The sequence below is a fragment of the Sorex araneus genome, chromosome 4 (assembly GCF_027595985.1).
Source record: "Sorex araneus isolate mSorAra2 chromosome 4, mSorAra2.pri, whole genome shotgun sequence".
NCBI classification, from domain to species: domain Eukaryota; kingdom Metazoa; phylum Chordata; class Mammalia; order Eulipotyphla; family Soricidae; genus Sorex; species Sorex araneus.
In genome coordinates this window covers 59245323-59266581 of record NC_073305.1, presented here as the reverse complement: position 1 = coordinate 59266581, position 21259 = coordinate 59245323, and the positions used below count along the sequence as shown (strand labels likewise).

Sequence of the window (21259 nt, the reverse complement as noted above, 5' to 3'; positions counted from 1 at the left end):
TAGAACTGGAGGTGGGAGACAAACATGAAAGCACCAAAAATAGTGATTTTGAGGATATAAATGCTTGTGTATATGTGTATATGTGAATTTTGGTAGATTTGTATTTAAAATAAGAACAAGGATGTTAAAAAATGTACACAATTGAATCTTTAGAAATGCTAGGGTTAGTTTTATCATTGTTCACCAAAATGTGCATTTAAGGAAGCTATAACTCTTAACTGAAATGTCTAAGGATTTCTGGCTGGCATATCTTATCTTCAGCAGTAGCAGAGTTATAATGCTTCCATGGACATTGAATTAAATTCTAGATAAGGTAAAAATATATTTGAAAGATGTACAATTTAACACAGCAATGCATTTATAGACAAAATGGAATTTCTAGTAAGATTTGTACAAGTTTCTTTGGGAGGGATTGATAAGAATGTTAAACTCATCTAAGCAATATATATTTAATGCCCAAATAATAGGTTTACATAATTAACAGGTAGTAGATACTGAGTTTGTCTTAATTGGTATAATCAAAATGTCATAAGTCAAAAATGTTTGCAAAAATGTATAAAATTAAAATTTTAGTACTCATAGAAAATGAGAAATCCCAAATGCTTTTAAAGACATAGTTCATGGCCCCTTTTCTACCAATGTCTAATGTTACTTGGATGTGCTTACTGAAAAAAGAAATATTTAATTAGTAAATGGTCTTTGTCTTGCCTTCAAGACCAATTCCCTTGCAAATCACCACATGCTCCCTCATTATATTAATTAATTTCTTTGTGTCCTGAAAGGGATCCCTCCTTTTGGCAAAATAAATTATTTTAACTCCATTTTCCTTTCTCACTTATCCACACTTCATCTCCAAATCACCATGTGCCTCATTTAATCCTTAGCTTTTACACTATGGTCTTGATAAATGATTTCTCTGCGTGCAATATAGAACTTTCCCCCCTTTCTTCACAAATTTTCCACCTTTACATTTCAATTCCTTTCTTTGACAATACACTCTTCATTTCTGTTCCAAGTAGTTTCATTCATGAAAGTTTTTACAAACTTGTACTTGTTGATATGTTCCCTTTACATGAATGTTATTGTGATATTTTTCACATTTAACTCCCCCATAGAGATTCAAGAGACTCCTAAAAATTCCACCTAGTCCAAGCACCAGGATCAATTTCTAGAAGAGGTTCTGGATAAAGGTTGTTGACTGATTGATAGGTCCTCCGTATTTTAAGTTCCAGGGAAATCAGTTCAATGTATTTTTAATACATTTTGCTTCTTTGGTAGAGTTAAAAACTGAAGACTGCCATTTTGCAACAATTTCCATATTTCTTGACTTTGTTATGAATCATACAAATGTGTGATGACCAGAGGTTGTGTCCTTACGGTAAAACCAATTCTATCATTAAAAAAAAAAAAAGCAGGATGTTTGGAGTGAATGTGAAATTAGGATGGTGATTTAAATTCATTTTTATCTCTCAACTATATTAGCTAGAAATGGTCATTTGCATATCAAAGTTAAGCTCATGGCAAATTTGAAAATACATTAACAACAGCTGCGATATACACTTTAAATGCATACTAAACTTTCACAGTAACTTCCACCAGTAGCTACAAAAATTAGAGCAGTCAAAGACACATATTATAAAATACACACAAAATAAATATAGGCGACAAGGTTTCTGGAGGTGAGGAGGTCTCCACATAGCCCAAGATCCCGGGTGGCAGGGGGTGGTTTGTTTTCAATCCATCTGCCAATCGCTGATTGGATTCAGCACGCTGGCCAGCTCCCCACTTCACCAGGTTTATTGGCCTCAAAGAAAGCAGCTAAGGAAGGCACCATCTGCTGCTTTGAATTGAATAGATAACCTAGAAGCGGTGTTCAAGACAGCGAGACAGAGTCAACGCATTAGATGTTGACGCCGCTGAGTTCTTGGGGTGACTTTGTCTGGTTTCAGGGTCCTCACTCTACCCAGACTCTCGTGAGCCAGGATAGAGGTAGGGCTTGTGTAAAAGCAGAAATCCTTCTGTTTCTCTGGTAGATGCCTCTCATTAGAAAACAGTCCTAGTCTTTTTTTTTTTAAAAAAAAGTCTTATTCTTGGCATTAAAGAATGCTTATTGTAGCTTTTGCAGAGTAGGGAAGGGCGGGGGGTTTTACCTCAATAGCTGAGCTAATTGGTCGACACACCAATCCGCTCAAAATTTGATTCACGTTTATTTTCATTGGAGAGGCTGGATGTAAAGTGAACTGCAGGGAGCAGAATTAACATAGGTGGAACGAATTCGCTGCCGAGCCTCTGCCCGCACTCCCCAGGTGTGAAAAATCTTGCTAATAGCAGACGTTCTCTTTTTCCATCTGGAATTTCCCCATCTTTCTTTTAGTGAGCCCTCGAGATTTAGGATTTCCAAATAGCCACTTTTCACTGAGAAGTCATCACTGGTTTGTGTATTTCTTCAGCCCGCCTCCCCCAACTACCCCCCAACTCCCCCCCCCCCCCGCAGCGGGAGGGAGAGAGGTAGAGGCCAAGAAAGTTGGGGTTTATAATCATGATCCTCAAGAGGGGATTGTCCAAAGGGGATTTAACCCACCGACCGGAGGGGATGCGTGGGGTTAAGGGGCGTTAGGATCAGTCCTGGGGTTCTGAGACTTCAGGTACGATGCGCGCTCTCCCCGCCCCAGCCACCCTTTACGCCGCGGACACGGGAGAGTTAAGCCAATAAACACGTAAGCGCCGCTCCCTCCCCAATCGGCAAGATGCCTCTTCGGCTCTTGGCTGCATCGACAGCTTGCAACACTCGGCATCTTTTCTGGAGGCGCCTCCTTCAGCGGCTGCAGATGGCATCCGGCTGCGGGCCCGGCGCTCGCAATTGATTCTCTGCCGTGCCCACCTTGGGTCGGCGGACGCACCTCTCCCCTCCTCTCTTCCCTTCTCGCTCCTGGGTCTGTGCCCGGCTCCCGCTCGCCCAGCAGAAAGCAGCAGTCGCGGTGGCCGAGACAGCAAGCAGCACGCTCGCTCCCCGATCTGGTGAGAAGCGCCCATCCCGGAGAGCCGACCCCCTAGCTGCCTCCAGCGCCCCCCACCTTTTGCGCCCCTAGGCGGGGGCTCCAGGGACCCCCCTATCCCGGCGCCACCATGCTGGACCCTTCGTCCAGCGAAGAGGAATCGGATGAGATCCAGGAGGAGGAGAGCGGCAAGGAGGTGCTCGGCTCGGCCGCGTCCGGCGCGCGCCTGTCTCCCAGCCGAACCAGCGAGGGCTCGGGCGGCGGCGCCGGGCTGGGGGGCGGCGGCGGGGCCGGGGCCGGGGTGGGCGCCGGCGGCGGCGGGGGCAGCGGCGCGAGCAGCGGCGGCGGGGCCGGGGGACTGCAACCCAGCAGCCGCGCCGGTGGCGGCCGGCCCTCCAGCCCCAGCCCGTCGGTGGTGAGCGAGAAGGAGAAGGAGGAGTTGGAGCGGCTGCAGAAGGAGGAGGAGGAGAGGAAGAAGAAGCTGCAGCTGTATGTGTTCGTGATGCGCTGCATTGCCTACCCCTTCAACGCCAAGCAGCCCACCGACATGGCTCGCCGGCAGCAGAAGGTAAGTGCGCTGGGGAGGCCCAGGGTGCAGCGCCTGGACGTCGCCAGGCGGGCGGGGCGAACAATGGGAGCTGGCGGCGCAGCTGGCGAGGAGGAGCAGACAGCGCCCTGGGGAAGGGGCTGCGAGGCTCCCCGGGGCCACCGGGCCCGGCCCGAAGCGCGCCTGCAACGGCCAGGGACCCTCCTGGCGCGGGGAGCGCAGCCCCGCACGCCGGGGCCTCCCGTTCCGGAAGCACCGGTTGGAGCGGGGCGGGCAGGTCGGGCTCGGTGGCCCCGGAGGCTCAGGGAGGGACTTGCAGCCCGCGGCACCCGGAGAGGCCTGGCTTGCTTGCAGGGTGCCCCGGACTCGCCAGCGGCTGCGCTCAGCTCGGGGCCCGCCCTCCTGGGCGTGCGCTCCGCGGGCGAGGGCGCCCGGCAGGTGGGGGCGCGGGCGTGCGGCGAGAAGTGCGCCTCGGAGCCTGCGGTCCGACTGAGAACAGTTGCAGGGGCTAAGTCGGAAGTCAAAAGCTTCCAGGGACACCGTGAAGGGCACCCTTCTCCGGCCCGGGTCAGCTGATCACCTACCAGGGGCGCCCTTGGATCCCGGGTCACCGATCCCCTTCACTACTGAGATTCCCTCCACTCTTTCGTGTTCTTCCCGACCCCGGAGGAGAGACACACACACCTTTGGACTCTTGGGCCAGGGTCATCCCCTTTATCTTTCCCTTTTTGACCCTCTCCTCTTCCCAAGGTGACTTCGCCGCCACCTTCTGGCTCTCCGAGGTCCTCAGCTCTGAGCGTCGCTGTCTTAGTGCAGCTGCTGAAAACCTCGCAATTATAAGCATTCACCCCTCCCCCCCAAAACCCCAAAAAGCCCCAAACAGCTTTTTGTTTCCAAGACTGGGGCATGCCTCTGGATGGCCCGGGCTATATGTATGTGCGTGCGTGCGTGTGTGTGCTAGGGGCGGGGGGCGGTGGACTAGCGCCTATTTTCATCAGCTGTTCGCCTATCACAATGAAGAGCAGAGGAGGGGCAGTGGCAGGGTATGCAACATGGGGCCAGATACTGCGTTGGAGTTAGTTATTGAGGAAAGTCAGTTCTACTCTCCTTTCTCAAATCAGACCGCTGCACACGCGCGAACAGAAAAGCCGGTGAAGAGGGGCGGTGTGAGCACCCAGCTGTAACCATCCCAGCACCAGGATGTGAGACCTGATTCCTAAAATAGTGGATTTCTGTGTTGCTGCTATTTAAAACATATAATTCCTAGGGAATTATATGTTGCTGTAGCGCAGTCAGATTTTCCTATATTTATGCAGTCTTATCTTGAGTTAGCACAGATTTCTTTGTTTGTTTTGCCCACATGTGTATACACACCACCCAGCACCAAGGATCTGCTTCAGCTGTCACAGGCTTTGTCAGTTACTTCAAAAAAGAAAAAAGAAAAAGAAAAGAAAAGAAAAGAAAAACTTGCTCCCTGGTTGAGGAGTAAGTGGGGTCCACATTTCACTTTTAGCCCCTCTTGCTTGTTCAATCTGAATTTTGAATACAGGAAAGGGAAGTTAAGTTCAAAGAGGTAAAAGTTCTGGGTATTCTCTTAATATTGGGTATTGGGTTCAGAGGGCTTGATCTCTCAAGTTTCAGCTTGGAATTATGTTGACAGTGTCTGCTGTCTAATCCAAAAGAGGATTTGGAGCTGTAAATTCTAATTCCAAAATCCATCCCATTTAATAACAGCACCAACCAAAAATAATCTAATCCTTTGGCAATGAAAGCTGTTGTGACTTAAATAAAAAATAAAAACAAGGATCTATTTATTTGTCAAAAGCTGCTAGACTCTGTCTTTGAAATAGATGATTAAATCCAGCACTAAAGAATGGGGAAAGAAATCCATTCTCTTCAGACTGTTTTTCTGAACAGAGTCTGCAGTCACCTGAGAAAGATCATCATAAGGTGGATTTATTTATTTATTTCTCTCTAAATCCATTGAAAGCTCTGGTTTTGAGGGGCAGGTGGATTCTGTTTTCGTACATAGTCATTGTAAGTAGAGAAGAAACTCTAAGGTGAACTCAGAACACTAGCAATTGTTCAAACTAGCTATTGTAGTGCTGGTGCTAAATACTGTCCCACACAGCTACTGAAGGGTTGCTGGCTCTTCTGGAAAGCAGAAAGTATATTACAAAAAAAATTATAGATAATTTGGGTTTCCTTAGCAATATATTTTATTAGTGACTTTCTGAAAAAGTGTGTTTCGTTATTTCCCTCTCAATAGAAAGAATTTCGATTAAAACTACAAAATCAAAACAGAGCAATCATCTAAGTAACATAAAAGTTTTACATAATCATTGTAATACAATTTAATTTCCCAAATGAGTTGGATGTGCTTAAATTAGTTTTGGGTAAATGAAAAAGCTAAGTATATGCTAAACATGAAGTTGTAGTAGAATAAAAATGATGAATTTGAACAAACTACAGAAAAAATGAGGTAGACAAAGATCATGAGTGGCATGGAGACAGAATGGTCTGTGAAGAGACTGCTGAACTGGGAAAAGTAAAAGGTATTTTATGAAATCATCATGCTATACATCATGCTGTACATCTTAGACATTATTTTACGTCAATTATGTCTTGATAAAGCTGAGGAAGGGTGGTGAGTTTATATCAAGAATAACAGACTTTATGAAAACAGAGGCTCATCACAACATTGGCTTCTATTTTTCAAGCGTCTGCTTCATTTAGATCATTGTTTTAAACAGACTTGATTTTTTAAAAAGTTTTTTTTCAGATTTACTGAAAAATTGAGAAGACAGAATTGAGAATTTTCATATACCCTACACCCACTTTTCTACACACCCATTTTTGTCCTAACATTAATCTTATCATTGCATGGTACATATGTTACCATTTTTTTAAAGGACTTATTTGTCAATTAAAATCTATAGTTTATTCAAATTTCCTCAGTTTTCATGCTAAATTTCTTTTTCTATGATAAATTTGAAAGTTTTTAGTAACCCTAACAATGTAGGAATTACCCTCTCCATTTTTGGGAGGTAAAACTGGAACTCAGAGAAGTCTTTTTTTTTTTTTCAGTTGCCTAAAGCTTTATGTAGAAAAATAAAAAGGTGGGAATTGAAGATGAGGTATTGTGATCCAAAACACTATCTTTTAAAATGCAACACTGGCCAGAAAAAGGTTTTGTTTTGTTTGGTGGGGGGGGGCCCACACCCAGCAGTGCTTAGGGCTTACTTCTTTGGTGCTTTGTGGTCCTGAGATGCTAGGTTCAATCCAGGGTCTGTCACAAGCAAGGCAAGCCCCTACCTGCTTATTATCACTCTGGCCCCCAGAAACATTCTAGAATGTAAAACGGAAACTTGCATCCTGACAACATATCAAATGCATCTCCTCATCTAGGTATATTTCTCTTTGAATTGAATTGAATTCTCTTTGTGTTCTTATCAAGTAGTCAGCATGGGCAACATGAACATTTTGGTATTAATTTCATAAGGAATATGAATGAGAAAGATGGGCTGTTGTCTGATACTGCTGACAGATGTGCTCATCTCCCCAGGAAGGTTGAGCTGAGGTGGGGGTAGGGATGATCTTTTCAGTCTGAAGTACAACTGGATTAGACAGAAAAAGACAGTATTGAGAGTTTAGATACAGAATTACTTTGTATCACTCTTCTTTGAGAATAAAAGAATACCTGAGCATGTGTTCATCCTCTTGGTTAAAAGAAGGGACTTTAAAATGAACTTATGACAAACTCTTTATTTACAGGGATATTATTTGAGTTACTGTAAATCTACATATTATATGCTGGTGGTAATGTTAATATATGACCCAAACAAAAATCTAGTCATGGGACTATTACAATAGATGGTTTTGAAGTTTGTAAATGACTATTTGAAAGACAGCTCTACACATTTACTCTTCTGTCAGGATAGTAGAGTGTATACCTAGAAGTCAGCATGACAGAACTACACCATATGTTTCTAAACTATGTACTAATGGTGACGGGTGACTACCTCATGTGAACTAACTACTAAGGAATATTCCAAGAGGAAATGTAAAACTAGGCACTGGAAACAAGTTCGTGTAATATTTAGACTAATGTGGCCAGTTTTTAAAGCAGGCTAGGAATTCAATTTCCCTGGTCTACAAATGTCCAAAACACAAATTATGCATATCTATAGGTTTGGGTACATATTTGTGTGTGAGTGAGAAGGCAAGGGGGAAATCCTGAATGTGTATTCTATATCAACTGTTCTTTCATTAGACAATGTTATGACTAGAAAATACTAAGTTCAAGTTACTAATTTGCATGTGATCCAGCTTATATTTTTGCCATTAAGTTATGTCTAATCTTGTATCATTACTAGCTATAAGAACTCTGTCTTTCCTTTCATAAAATTGAAATTTTATAGGATTTGTCAGCTGTGTGTGTCTATATATGCATGATCAATACTAGAGATTCATCCACTCAGATTTGCTTTGAGACATTTGGATTACCACTACTCTTCAAAAATTTTAGTCTTGCTTTGTCAATGCAACACATAATTTAACTTTCATAAAATAAAATATTCTAACCTTTTGAGGGAGTTAAAACTGGCTATTAAACTAGGTTTCCTTTAATAAAAAAGAAGTATGTGTTTCTATGCATCAGAGAAAGAACTGAATTCTTTAAATAATGATTTTTTGGTATTCATCTCTCCAACCTCCTTGCCCTCAGACAATCTCCTTGGTGCAATGGGCTAAAACTATTATGCTCTGGTACATAGAAAGATGTTATGAAAATTTGGGATACCAAAAATGCAAGGAGAGCTTCTTGACTCACTATACATTTGGAATAGCCTAAAACTGGACTAAAAAACTGTATTGTATAAACTGATAGAAGTCAAATGACTTTTTGAAAGAGAAAGTTTAATGAGCCATAGACTCTATTGAAATGTAATCAGAGGTCAAGTGTCTATTATTGTTACTAAATTAGGACTGATCTCTAAATAAATGACTTGTCACTCCTTATACCAATCACTCTCCTAGATTCAGTTGCATTATTTTGAGATATGTTTCTGATTAGAGTGTTTGTGTTCCTATTTGGAAGATATCATGTGGATATCAAATAGTTGATAAAAGGCATATTTTATTGTAAAACGTTCATTACAAGTATTAAAGTAGGGAAAGAAGGAAGAAGTGAAGTGTGTAGGTATAAATATATATATATATATATACACACATACACACATATAAATAGATGCACAATTTTGACATGGCAGTAGAGAAAACAATATAGAAATTAAACTGGCTTTAAGTGTTTAAATTTTTTGTGAGCATAAATAAAAACAGATAACAGTGAGAAAATGGGCAGAAAGAATGTGGTTCATTGTTAGTGAAATGGTTCTAGTCTAGTTCATTTGGTTCTAAGTGCCAGAAACCTAACTAAAGGACTAAATCAAAATGAAGATGAGAAAGAGTAATATTTACTGATGCATGTAGCTGAAAAACTTTAGTGCATAATGACTATAGACATGACTGGATTTAGGCATTCAATTGATTTGCTCAATAGAATGAAGGTTGTTGGCTGATATAAGGAAAGGATATATACTGAAAATTGTGTTTGTCTTAAACTCAACTATTAATAAGTCACTGATTATAAAAAAGACACCTATCTTCTGGGCCATTTCCTTGTTGTTTGAAGAAAAGAATGGAAGAATTTACAATAATTTCTGCAGTCTCCGATTGGTATAACAGTTCATCGTTCTCTCTGGGCAGTGTGTTTATTCATTGCCGAGACCTAGAATTTCATTCAAACTTGCATTTTGTAATTTTGCATTCTCAGAAATAAGTCTATGTCTTCAAATAATCTGAGACAGAAGTGAAATCAGAATTCCCTGTGTCCAGCTATTTCAATTTTCAAATGAAGAGGTGAGATCTTACAAAGCTAAAAACTAATAGAGATTACAAACTATGACAGTGGGCTGCAAAATGTCACTTGCTTTATCATGTATTTTCATTTACCTGTTTCTTCTTTTAAAAAAAAACAACTGGGGGCTGCACAAGAGGCACTCAAGGATTATGCCTGGCAGTACTTGGGGGACCATCGTATGTGGTACTGGGAATAGAGTTGGGTTCAGCAGTATGTAAGGCAAGTGTCCTATCTCTTGTATTATCTCTCTGGCCTTATGATGAAAAAAAATCTTTTATCAACTTTCAAGATACTTCAAATTAAAATTTATATATTTTTGGCTTTTCTTATAATTGGAAGATGTAAAAACATTGGGTTTGAGGTTTATTTATTTATTTGATATTTGGACCATAGCCAACAGTGTTCAGGGCCTCCTCATGGCTCTGTACTCAGGTTATTCCTGGCAGTGCTCAGTGGATTATATGTGATGCTGGTGATTGAACCCAGGTCAGCTGCATGCAAAGCAAGCACCTTACCTACTGTAGTCTTTATCTGACCCTGGACTTGAGCCTTAAAAACTGTTTTTGTAGGAGTCACACATAGAGGTACTAATGGGACATAGGGCCACTCTGCATTGCTCAGACTGGCAGTGTGGTATTAGAGCTTGGTGTAGCTCAGGGTCTACCAGTGCCACCCCAGTGGTGCTTAAGGCCCACGAGGGACACACCTATTGACATCAGGGAACCATGTGTTGCCAGGATTGAAACTCAGGGCCTCATGAAGACAGGGACTCCACTGTTTGAACTATCTCCCTGTGATTCTGAGTTTTGTGAATGCAAAAGGCAATAGATATAGGACTAGCAAGGCATCTCTTAAATAATGAAATATTGATAATTCTAAATTGCCTTTCTTCTCAGAGGGACACCGTTTACATCTTTTTGTTTATTTTGCTTTGTTTTGTTTGCTTTGGGGCAATACCTGGTGATGCTCAGTGCTTATTTCCTGGTTCTGTGGTCAGGTGCTCCTGGTAATGTTCTTGGGACCATATATGGTGCCAGTAATTGAACCCAGGTCAGTCGTATGCAAGGCTAGTACCCTACCCACTGTATTATTCTGGGCCCACCATTTTTATCTGGATAATAGAATACCAAGCATCTTGTTCTGCCAGCATCATCCCTTCTTGCCATTGCTGCCCAGATATTGATGTTCTGACATTGTCCCTACAGGATTTTATCACTATCCAACAAAAAAATCTAAAACTTGGAACTCTTTGTTCACTGTCTCTGGCAACAGTATCTCTGTTATGATCAGATTTATAGTTTCTGCAGAGTCTGAGGGCTGACAATCAGCAAAACCTTATCATGTTTCATTTATAAATGCAAGCATGAATTACTTCTCAATTGTTAGCAGATTAGGAAAGGGAAATGAAATAAGTTTAGTAATCGGGAATTTGGTCACTGCTTTTGGCATGTGATGGGCAGTGGTTATATTATACATTGTGGTACTAGAAAGTCGAGGTTTGCTTCCTGCTGTACCTCTAATAGGCTCTATGATTTTAGGCGACTTATTTAACCTCTGTGACTTGGTTTATTCAACAATAAAATGGAGATAGTGGTGATACCTCCCTCAGTGGTTCTTGTGAAAATTAAGTTTATACAGTAAAGCACTTAGAACAATGGCAGGCAAGTGGTAAATTCTATATGTATTCTTGCTATTGCTAAGTTTATATGTGCCAGGTCTTGTTATTTTTGTGACAGGATTGAGCAATCTAATATATGTGAAGTACTGACAGTAGAGATTCTTCTGTCCTTTCCTGCCATCATCAAGAGTATCTGTGAATCTAGAAGTTACTGGTTATGATTATAGCACTGCTTGTAAAAGAGATGATTTGAGGGCACAATACATCTTTAGCCCTCTTTTACTGAAATTTTTCACTAACTGTAGGCCATCAACCTCTGGTTCAAATTTCTGTTCAACTTAGTACCCTGGTAACTCTATGGCTTTGGTACATTCTCCATACCCTTAAGTCTAAGTTTCCCTATCTATAAAACATGGGGGTAAATACTGAGAATTAGTATTAAAAAAAACATTTTAATTGCTTAGCAAGTCCTTGATATGTGGTAAATATGGAGGATATATTATCAGTGGCAGTAGTAATAATAGCACTATTGTAGCGCTGTTGTCCCACTGTTCATCGATTTGCTTGAGCGGGCACCAGTAATGTCTCCATTGTGAGATTTGTTACTGTTTTTGGTATATTGTATATCGAATACACCATAGGTAGCTTACCAGGCTCTGCTGTGCCGGCCAGATACTCTCAGTATGTTGCTGGGCTCTCTGAGAGGGATGGAAGAACCTGAACCCAGGTCAGCCATATGCAAAGCAAATGCCCTATTCGCTGTGCTATCGCTCCAGTCCAATCATCATCATCATTATCATCATCATCATCATCATCATCATCATCTTGTACCTTTTGTCTACCACACGCCCTAGGCTATTTAATTCCACATTAGCTTTGCTTCTGTTACTGCTTATTTTAAAATATCTCTCTCACCTAACTTCACTTGATTTGCTCTCATTTGTTTTTTAATTCACTCAGGTGCTATCTCCTTCAAGAAGCCTTTATATTGAGCAAAATATTCCTACCGCTAATGAGTCCATGTCCATATTAGCTCCTGTATGTTATATTTGAATTGCCTTTGTGTATGTGCCTCTCTCCCACTGAACTTTAAGAACCTCAAAGATAGGGACCTTCGATGCAGGGAATTAAACCCAGTACCTTACATGTTCAAGACAAGTCTCCTACGAATGAGCCACATCTTATGAGAGAAAAAGTCATTTAGTAAGAAAGGCAGAGGAGAGTGGTGGGGTGGGGGTGGGGTGCTGGGGTCACTCCAGAGTATGCTAAGGGCCTATTCCTGGCTCTGTACTCAGTATACACCCTGACAGTACTCAGAGGACCATATGAGGTGCTGGACATTGATCTGGGGTGGGTTATATAGAAGGTCAAGTCCCCCCCTTTATTATTCCTCAGAACATACAGCCCAAAAACCCTTCTCTTTGTTTTGTTTTGTTTTTGAGTCACACTTAGTGGTGCTTAGGGCTTACTCCTGGCTCTGAACTCAGGGATCACTTTACTTCTGGGGGTGTTCAGAGCATTGTGCAGTGCCAAGATCAAACCCTGGTCAGCCATGCACAAGGCAAGTGCCCTACCCACTGGGACTATTGCTCTAGTCCCAGAACAGTCTTTTTAAAAGACCAAAGCAATTATAAATTTCCCGCAATGTCAGAATCTGAAAACTTGTGCCATTAATAAATTAATAATACATGTTTAGATAATCAAGTATTAAGTCAGAAGGAGCCAAATGGGAACTGAATTTTTATATTTTATATATTAAAATATATATAAACTAAATTTATATATTATTTAATAAATTTTATTTAGCTCTTAAGAGAAAAAAATATAATGAAGAGCATTATCATGGAATCTACTCACTTAATATATCAGTCTCAATGTTGTCAATATTATGTAACAAGCTGTATAAGTTCTTTCTCTCTCTCTCTCTCTATATATATATGCATGTAGCTCTAAATATATGTCTCATCTCTATTTTTATTCCGTGGGATTTTGACACTGATTTGCTCACTGTCTAGTCCTTGCTGTGAGGAAATAAATACATTACTATTGTGGTAATGAAAATATGAGGTTGTGGAATTCTATAAAGAACTAACACTAGGACTGGGGATGTAGCTCAATGAGCCAGAGTACATGCTTGGCACATAGGAGACCCTGAACTTAGTCTCTGGCACCAGATGACACCCCTGGGGTGCCCCCTCCCTAGCACTACTGGGTATGACTATAATGGTCCCAACATTCCTGGGCATAAACACAGTTCCATTTTCCTGCCAAGCCTGGCTGAGTGTCACTAGGAGTGATTACTGGGTCCCCATGCACCACTGAGGAGGTCCCAAAAGTATGTGCTTCGGTTTGGGTTAGTTGATGGTTTTCAATAGTCAAAAAGGAAATTATCTATGTTAAGCTATTACTTTCACAAATTTTAACAACTTTTGGAAACATTAAGAGGTTTGATAAATGAATTGTCAAGCCCCCAAGTGTTCCAAACCTCTGTTTTTTTTTTTTTTTGGTTGTCTTTTGCTTTCTGAAATTCAGAAATAGGGAGCAAACAGTTAATGTGTTGTTCTCTTTGCAGCCAGTCAAAGAAAGATATCAGCTTGGCATGTAGTGTTTTTCAGGATCACTTGTGCAGTCAGAAGTTGAGAGATCCCTTGCTTTTACCCATTCTTGCTTTTACCCATGGGTTCTAGGAGTGCATACTAACTCATCAATCCTCCATGGGCAACAATACTTTCAGAAAGACAATGAAATGGGAAATATGCAGAGTGGTACAGAGAATCTACTATGCCACTTAAAGAAAGCAAAAGAAAAACATTGAAAACTCTTGCAAATAATTATGCCTTCTGTTTCCCATGCAGAAAAACAGCCTTTTGGTGTGGATGGGAAGGCATAGAGTTGTTTAAGCAAATGAGTTAAAATATATCTTGAGCATCTACATTGGCGATTTTTCTGACAAGTACAGCAACTGTTGTCTATAAGGCAACGTGTCATAACATACTGTGTTCAAAACATTTCCTGGGGACTCTTCCATATTCAATTTTTGTTTGTTATGCATAATCAGACAATTGTTTTGAGCCCCTTCCACACACAAGAAACTCACTAAATCCTATTGGCAAATAATGTGAAGACAGATGGTCTTCCTGATCTCTGAGAGTCTATTGATCTGATTGAGAAATTAAGGTACATAAACAAACAACATAACCTGTTAGACAAGATATGGAGAGCGTCTGAGTCATGCATACTGATATTTTTCAGGTTTCCATCCTTTCTCCTTATTATGTGTTAACATGAACCTCCATATCCACATATGGGAACTCTAACTCCCAATATCACAGAATTTGATCTAATTTTGAAAATGTCTTTGCAGATATAGTAAGTAAAGTGAATCCTAATCCACTGTGGTTGATGTCTTCACCCGGAAGAGAAATTTGGTCACGGAGGATCAGGTATTCTGCAGAAAACATGGGAGAATATCACGTGAAGAGGAGTACAGACTAGAGACATGCTTCAGCAGGAAATACCAAAGACCACCAGAAAACCACTAAAAGTTAGGTTAGGCATATGCTTTTCCTCATACTATTCAGGAAAAACCAACCCTGCCAATGCTCCGGTCTTGAATTTCTTGCCTTCAGAACTATAAGACAATGTATTTTTGTTGTTCAAGTCATATAGTTTGTGGTGCTTTGTTATGGCAGCCCTAATAGAGAGCTCCTTCTTATTTCTCTACCATCTCTGGGAAACGTCACCAACAGTGGTGGCTTTAACTGCTAACATATCTGTATTTCTCCTTTAAATTTATCTCCAGCATAAATAAGACCTCCAAACCCACACATACGTAGTTATTCACATTAGTCCTGCTAAAGGTTTGGTTTTAGACTGGTACAAATCTGTGAACATGTTGTGATGGGGTCAACAGTGAGATGAAAAATTAGCTCTGGAATAGAAATAAAAAACCTGCTTTCTTCATGAAAGTCTTACTACTATAAAAAGATCATTATGGGGGCTGGAGCAATGGCACAGTGGGTAGAGTGTTTGCCTTGCACATGGTGGACCTGGATTCGATTCCCAGCATCCTATATGGTTCCCCAAACACCACCAGAAGGAATTCCTGAGTGCAGAGCCAGGAGCAACCCTTGAACATTTCCTGGGTGTGACCCAAAAAGCTTTAAAAAAATCATTATGTTCAACAGTGTAATGAGAAATTTGATTTAACTTCAGTATCTTGGTAAGGACCAGCATCTCTGGTTTGCAGATGGTACTTGTAAGAGCTTTAACCTCTATGACATCTGCCTTAGGATGTCATCTGACCGCTCTATAATAAGATTTCTCATCAAGGTCCATTCCCTTTTTATATTTTTGTCACACAGTGAATGACCTAGTTGGTTCTATCATATACAGTTTAGGGCAGAGTGCACAACTCAACTTCAAATCTTGTTTCTCATATGCTCCCCCAAAGCATTCACACAGTTTCATCCTTTTTTATTGAACATTCACTGGCATCCTGATTTGGGATTTTTGATTCTTTCCATGTACTTTTGCAATAATCTTCTAATTTCTTCTTGCCCTTTTTTGGGGGCATGTATTCTACCCAGCTACCAGAATGATTATTCTGCAGCATGATTCAAAATTTTCCTGCTCAGAATTCTTCTGTAGCGTTATGGTGCTTACGTGAGATAAGCTTCATAAACTCATTTGTGTGGAGTATCACCTCCCATCCAGCCTCACCTCCTGCTGTTGTACAGCACCAGCTCATTAAACCAGTTGTTTTCTACCTCTTCATACTTGTGGACATGTACCAGTTCACAGACAGGCAGTTGAAACCCACTTCATTAAATCATTTGACATCCCTGGACCGTTGGGCGTGCTCTGTGCCTGTCTTTGCACTTGCTGTTTCTCCTGCTTGAAATGTCCTCCCCACCTGGCCTTCTGTCACTCTCCTGTGTAGACAGTGGTACCCAATTACTCTAACGAACAGGACTCTTGCTTTCCTGTGAATCAACACTCCATAAATCTTAAGCCTATTTCATTTACTCCTTGAAGTGATTCTGTCAGATAGGTACTGTTCACTTTAAATTTATAGAGGAGGAAACCAAAAACAAAAGAGTTACAGAACTTAACTTCATACTATAATAATGGTAGAACTGCTGTAGGTCTTTTGAGACATACACTCTTAATCCAGGTACTATATTAACTACATTGGAGAGTTCAGCACACGTTGCTTCAACCTGTTTTTTCCCCCTCCCCTGATTCTACAGAGCTGATTCTGTTTAGTATTCCATAATCTCCAGTGGCTAGTACATTAGTCTAGTGGGCTCTTCACAAATGGTTGACGCATATGTTAATAATCGTTAAATTCATGATTACTTAGAAAACAATAAAATATTTTAAGCCACTTACATTATAGAAAATGTTCTACCCATTTACCACGTTTAAAAATTATATCATTTATTTCCTTGTAATTGATGATGATTCCATTAAAAGTTTAATTAAATTTAAGTTTTTCCATACCCCATGATGCTCAGGGGCTACTACTGGTTTTGTGTTCGGGAATCCTTCCTGGTGATGCTTGGGGTACCATATGGGATGCCAGGTATCAAACCCAGGTCTGCCACATGCAAGGCAATTGCCCAACCTGCTGTACTATCTCTCTAGCCCCCATTTAATTTCTTTTGTAAAACTATTTGAGTAGGTGGGACATCTACTTTAAATTACCATTCTGAAGTAGGCAGCAGTGATCCCACTTGCTTAAAGGAATGATAGCACACTAACCTCATGAATACATCTTGGACTCACTCCAGTTTTCTAACAGTTGCATATTCATGCTCACTGTGGTCAGGGTTCTTAAAAACTTGAAGGCTAGAATGAAAAAGTCAATTATAGGGATTTCTGTGATTACACCAAAGTTTCTGAGAAATTATAATCATTTATATAATTTATATTAAGGTTAGACAAATGGTTGTCTACAAATGACCTTTCATCTTTTTTATAAGTTCTACCCTACTCATACAAACATTAAAATGTACTTCACATCCATATCCACCTATTATTTTAATCGCAAAAATTTCCAAAACACAGGCTTGGATTTTTTTCAATTCCATTTTTAATTGAATCACCATGAATTTCAAATTGATAATCAAGCTTTAGGTGTACAGTGTTCCAACACCAATCCCTTCATCAGTGCCCATTTCCCTCTGTCAATGTCCCTAGTTCCTCTCCTGCCCCCCAGCCTACCTCTCTGGTAGGCTATTTATTTGCTTTTTCCCTGCCTTTTAAGGCACTGCAGTTTACAGTACTGTTACTGATATGGTATCATACATTTCACTTTACTTCTTTCCAGCACCACTTCCCTCTATCGTCATTGAACCCTGCCCTAACATTTCTCACCCCTCTGCCCTCCACAACAGTTGCAACCTTCCTACTAAGGACCAGTTCTGTTCCCTAGTTCTATAGCTATTAGTTTCCCCTACTATCTGAATGAGAGCATTCTGTCTGTCTCTCCCTGTGATTCATTTCACTCTCCAGATCCATCATGTATTAGCAAATTGCATGCCTTTGTTCTTTTCTTGGCCGGCTAGTATTCCATTGTACATGTGTACTGTAGCTTTTTTATTCAATCATATGTTCTTTGTCATTGGTTTGTTTCAGATGTTGGCTACTGCTAATAGTGCTACAATCAACATAGCAGTGCAAATGTCTTCTGCATTGTGTTTTTCATCCCTTGGAGTATTTCCAGGAGTGGAATTGCTGGGTCACATGGAAGCTCACATTTCTAGTTTTTTGAGCCATATCCATATTGTCTTCCAAGAAACCTGGATTAGTAGACACTCCACCAGCAGTGAATGAGGGTCCCTTTTCCCACACCTCTGCACTAATACTGGTTGTTGCTGGTTTTTTTTCTTTATAGTTTAAAATTTCTCTTAATTTCTCCCCCCCTTTGTAAAAATTGAATCACCATGAGATACAGTTACAAAGCTTTCATGATAGAATTCCAGTCATAAAATGATAGAACACCCATTCCTCCACCAGCGTACATTTTCCACCACCAACGTCCTCAGTACCCCTATCACCAACCCCACTCAACCCCACCCATTGCCTCTATGGCAGACAATTTTCTTCTTATTTTCTCTCTCTACTTTGGGGCTTTATGGTTTGAAATACAGATGCTGAGAGGCCATCATGTTTGGTCCTTTATCTACTTAAAGCACACATCTCCCATCCCAAGCGATCTGCTGTTCTTTTTTTTTTTTTAATGGCAGGATCTTTTCTTTACTCTTGTCTTCTTTTCTTTTCTCTTCTTTTCTTTCTCTTTCTCCTCCCTCCCCTTCCTTCCTCCCTTCCTCCCTCCCTCCCTCCCCTTCCTTTCTCCCTTCCTTCCTCCCTCCCTCCCTCCCTCCCTCTCTCTCTCTCTCTCTCTCTTTCTTTCTTTCTTTCTTTCTTTCTTTCTTTCTTTCTTTCTTTCTTTCTTTCTTTCTTTCTTTCTTTCTTTCTTTCTTTCTTTCTTCCTTCCTTCCTTCCTTCCTTTCTTTCTCTTTCTTTCTTTCTTTCTTTCTTTCTTTCTTTCTTTCTTTCTTTCTTTCTTTCTTTCTTTCTTTCTTTCTTTCTTTCTTTCTTTCTTTCTTTCTATCTCTTTATTGTTTTCCATTCAATAACCATGAGATACAGAGTTACAAAGTTGTTAATGATTGAGTTCCGGTCAGACAAAATTCTAAAACCCACCATGAATGTTCATTTCTCTTGTGTGAGGTGATACTGTATTGTTGTTTTGATTGGCAGTTCCCTAATGATTAATGATATAGAGATTTTTTTCATATGTCTTTTGGCCATTTGTATTTCTTCCTTGAATTTTTGTTTATTTCTTTCCCCCATTTGTTGATGGGTTGAATTTTTTTCTGTAAAGTTCTACCAGTGTTTGTAAATATTAGATATTACCCCTTTATCAGATGAATTGGTGGGCAAATAGTTCACCCAGTGTGTTGGGATATCTTTTTATTTCTGTCATCATTTCATTTGAGGTTCAGAAAGTTCCTAATTTAATGCAGTCCCATTTGTTTATCTTTGCTTCCACTTGTTTGGTCAGTCGCATTTTTTCATTAAAGATACTTCAATGTCACTACGGATCTCCCTATACATTTCTCTGTGTACCTTATGGATTCAGATCTGATAGCAAGACATTTAACCCTTTTTTTTTTTCTTTTTGGGTCACACCCGGCGATGCTCAGGGGTTACTCCTGGCTCTGCACTCAGGAATTACCCCTGGTGCTGCTTGGAGGACCATATGGGATGCTGGGAATCAAACCGGGGTTGGCCTTGTGCAAGGCAAATACCCTACCCACTGTGCTATCTCTCCAGACCCCTTTAACTCATTTTGATCTGACTTTTATACATGGTATTAGAAAGAGATCTGGGTTAATTTTCTTTTCTTTTCTTTTTTTTACATATGACCAACCAGTTTTCCCAGCACCACTTTTTTTAAAAAACATTTTTATTTGATCATTGTGAGATAAACCAATACAAAGCTGTTGACGATTGGATTTAGTCATACAGTATTCCAACACTCATCCCTCCACCAGCGTACATTTTTCAGAACCAGTTTCCCCAGGGTCTCTCCCATCAGTCACTCCCTACCCCCACCTGCCTCTAAGGCAGGCGCTCTCTCTCTTTCTCTCTCTCTCTCCATATATATGTATATATACATATATTATATTATATATACTCTATGTACTATATATATGCATATATATACACTCTCTATATATATACTCTCTCTCCTTTGGGGCATTGTCCAGCACCACTGCTTGAAGAGGTGTCCTTGCTGCACTTTTTATTTTTTGCTCCTTTATTTAAGATAATCTGAGGGTCTGTATCTGGGTTTTCTAGTCTTTCCCATTGATATGAGAGTCTGTCCTTATTCTAGTACCACATTGCTTTAATTACTGCCTTTTTGTAGTACAGTTTGAAGTTGGTGAAAGTAGGGAAAAGTAATACTTCCCATCTTCTTTTACTGAAGGATTGCTTTGACTGTTAGGGGCAGGGGGTACTATTGTTCTATTTGAGGAAGGGTTATTATTTTGGGGGGTCATTGTTTAAAAATTATGTCTTACCTTGTTTTATAAATAATGATAATTTTTCAGAAACCTTGGTGTAATAAGTCTCTCAAAAAGTTTAAAAAGCAAATTTGTCAATTGTTTTGATAGTAGGGATATTTCTTGAAGATTAAATTTAACAGTAAACTTGACATATGTTGGGAAGTCATTTAATTAAAGATTAATTTATATTTTCAAATTTCAATTTCACATAAGTACTTTTATTTAAGATCTCAGACTTGTTTTAGACCCCTGGAAAGTTTCAAAATAGACAGTCAATGCTTCTGTAGCTTAATAGATAAAATATCTTTTGACCCATCTTAATGAAAAAAGTGGTCTTTGAATTTAGACTTAAGCTATTGAGAAGATCAAAGGGTAGAGATTTATGTTTAGGAGCCTGGGATGGGGAAGAAAAGATGCTTTCAAGTATTCAAGAGGAGATACAACAAAGCAAATTTGAGTACCTCTGAGCAAATACATTTGCATGATATTTTAATACTGGAGATAAAATAAGAACAATTGATTCTTAATTGTGGATGCTTTTAACCAAGTCCAGTAATTGGGTGGGACAGGAAACTTATCTGTACACAGTGGAGAATTACTGAAAGATTCTGAGCAGGCAGTGACTAAGGTATATTTTTGTGGCGGGGGTGGGGGCGGGGTGTGTAGGGTGTGTATGTGTGTGGGGAATTAGGTCACACTCCACTGTGCTCAGGGCTTACTCCTGGCTCTGCACTCAGGGATTACTCCAGGCAGGCTCAAGGGACTGTCAGATCTCTGGGGTGTCAGAGATCTAACCCCTGCCAGCCATGTGCAAGGCAAGTGCCCTACCTGATGTACTATTAAGCAAAGTATGGAAAGCCTGGAGTGAAAATGGGAGAGGAAGGAGGGTTAAAATGTCTTTACAATGTGAGAAAAGGTCACAGATTGGCTTGAATGTTTTATCTTGCACAGTTAATTGTTAAAATTTTGCAGAAAAATTTCTAGAAAGATCTTATAGATAGAATTAGTTTCCATGTATATAATTGTCTCAAATAGCTAATTAAAAGGTATTTTATTCGCATAACTGTTGAGCCTTGTCTTCATTATTTTATTAGA

At 40.3% G+C, this 21259-nt stretch overlaps 1 protein-coding gene across 9 annotated transcripts in view; it reads left to right on the top strand.

Moving 5' to 3' along the window:
- The first annotated feature begins 3112 nt into the window (after positions 1–3112).
- CADPS (calcium dependent secretion activator) overlaps positions 3113–21259 on the top strand; it is a 527814-nt gene continuing 509667 nt past the window's right edge. For all 9 annotated transcript variants that reach the window (XM_055134465.1, XM_055134464.1, XM_055134468.1 and 6 more), the window contains exon 1: positions 3113–3564. In XM_055134465.1, the coding sequence (XP_054990440.1) occupies positions 3127–3564 (438 nt within the window). In that variant the 5' untranslated portion in view covers positions 3113–3126. The remainder of the gene's footprint in view (positions 3565–21259) is intronic.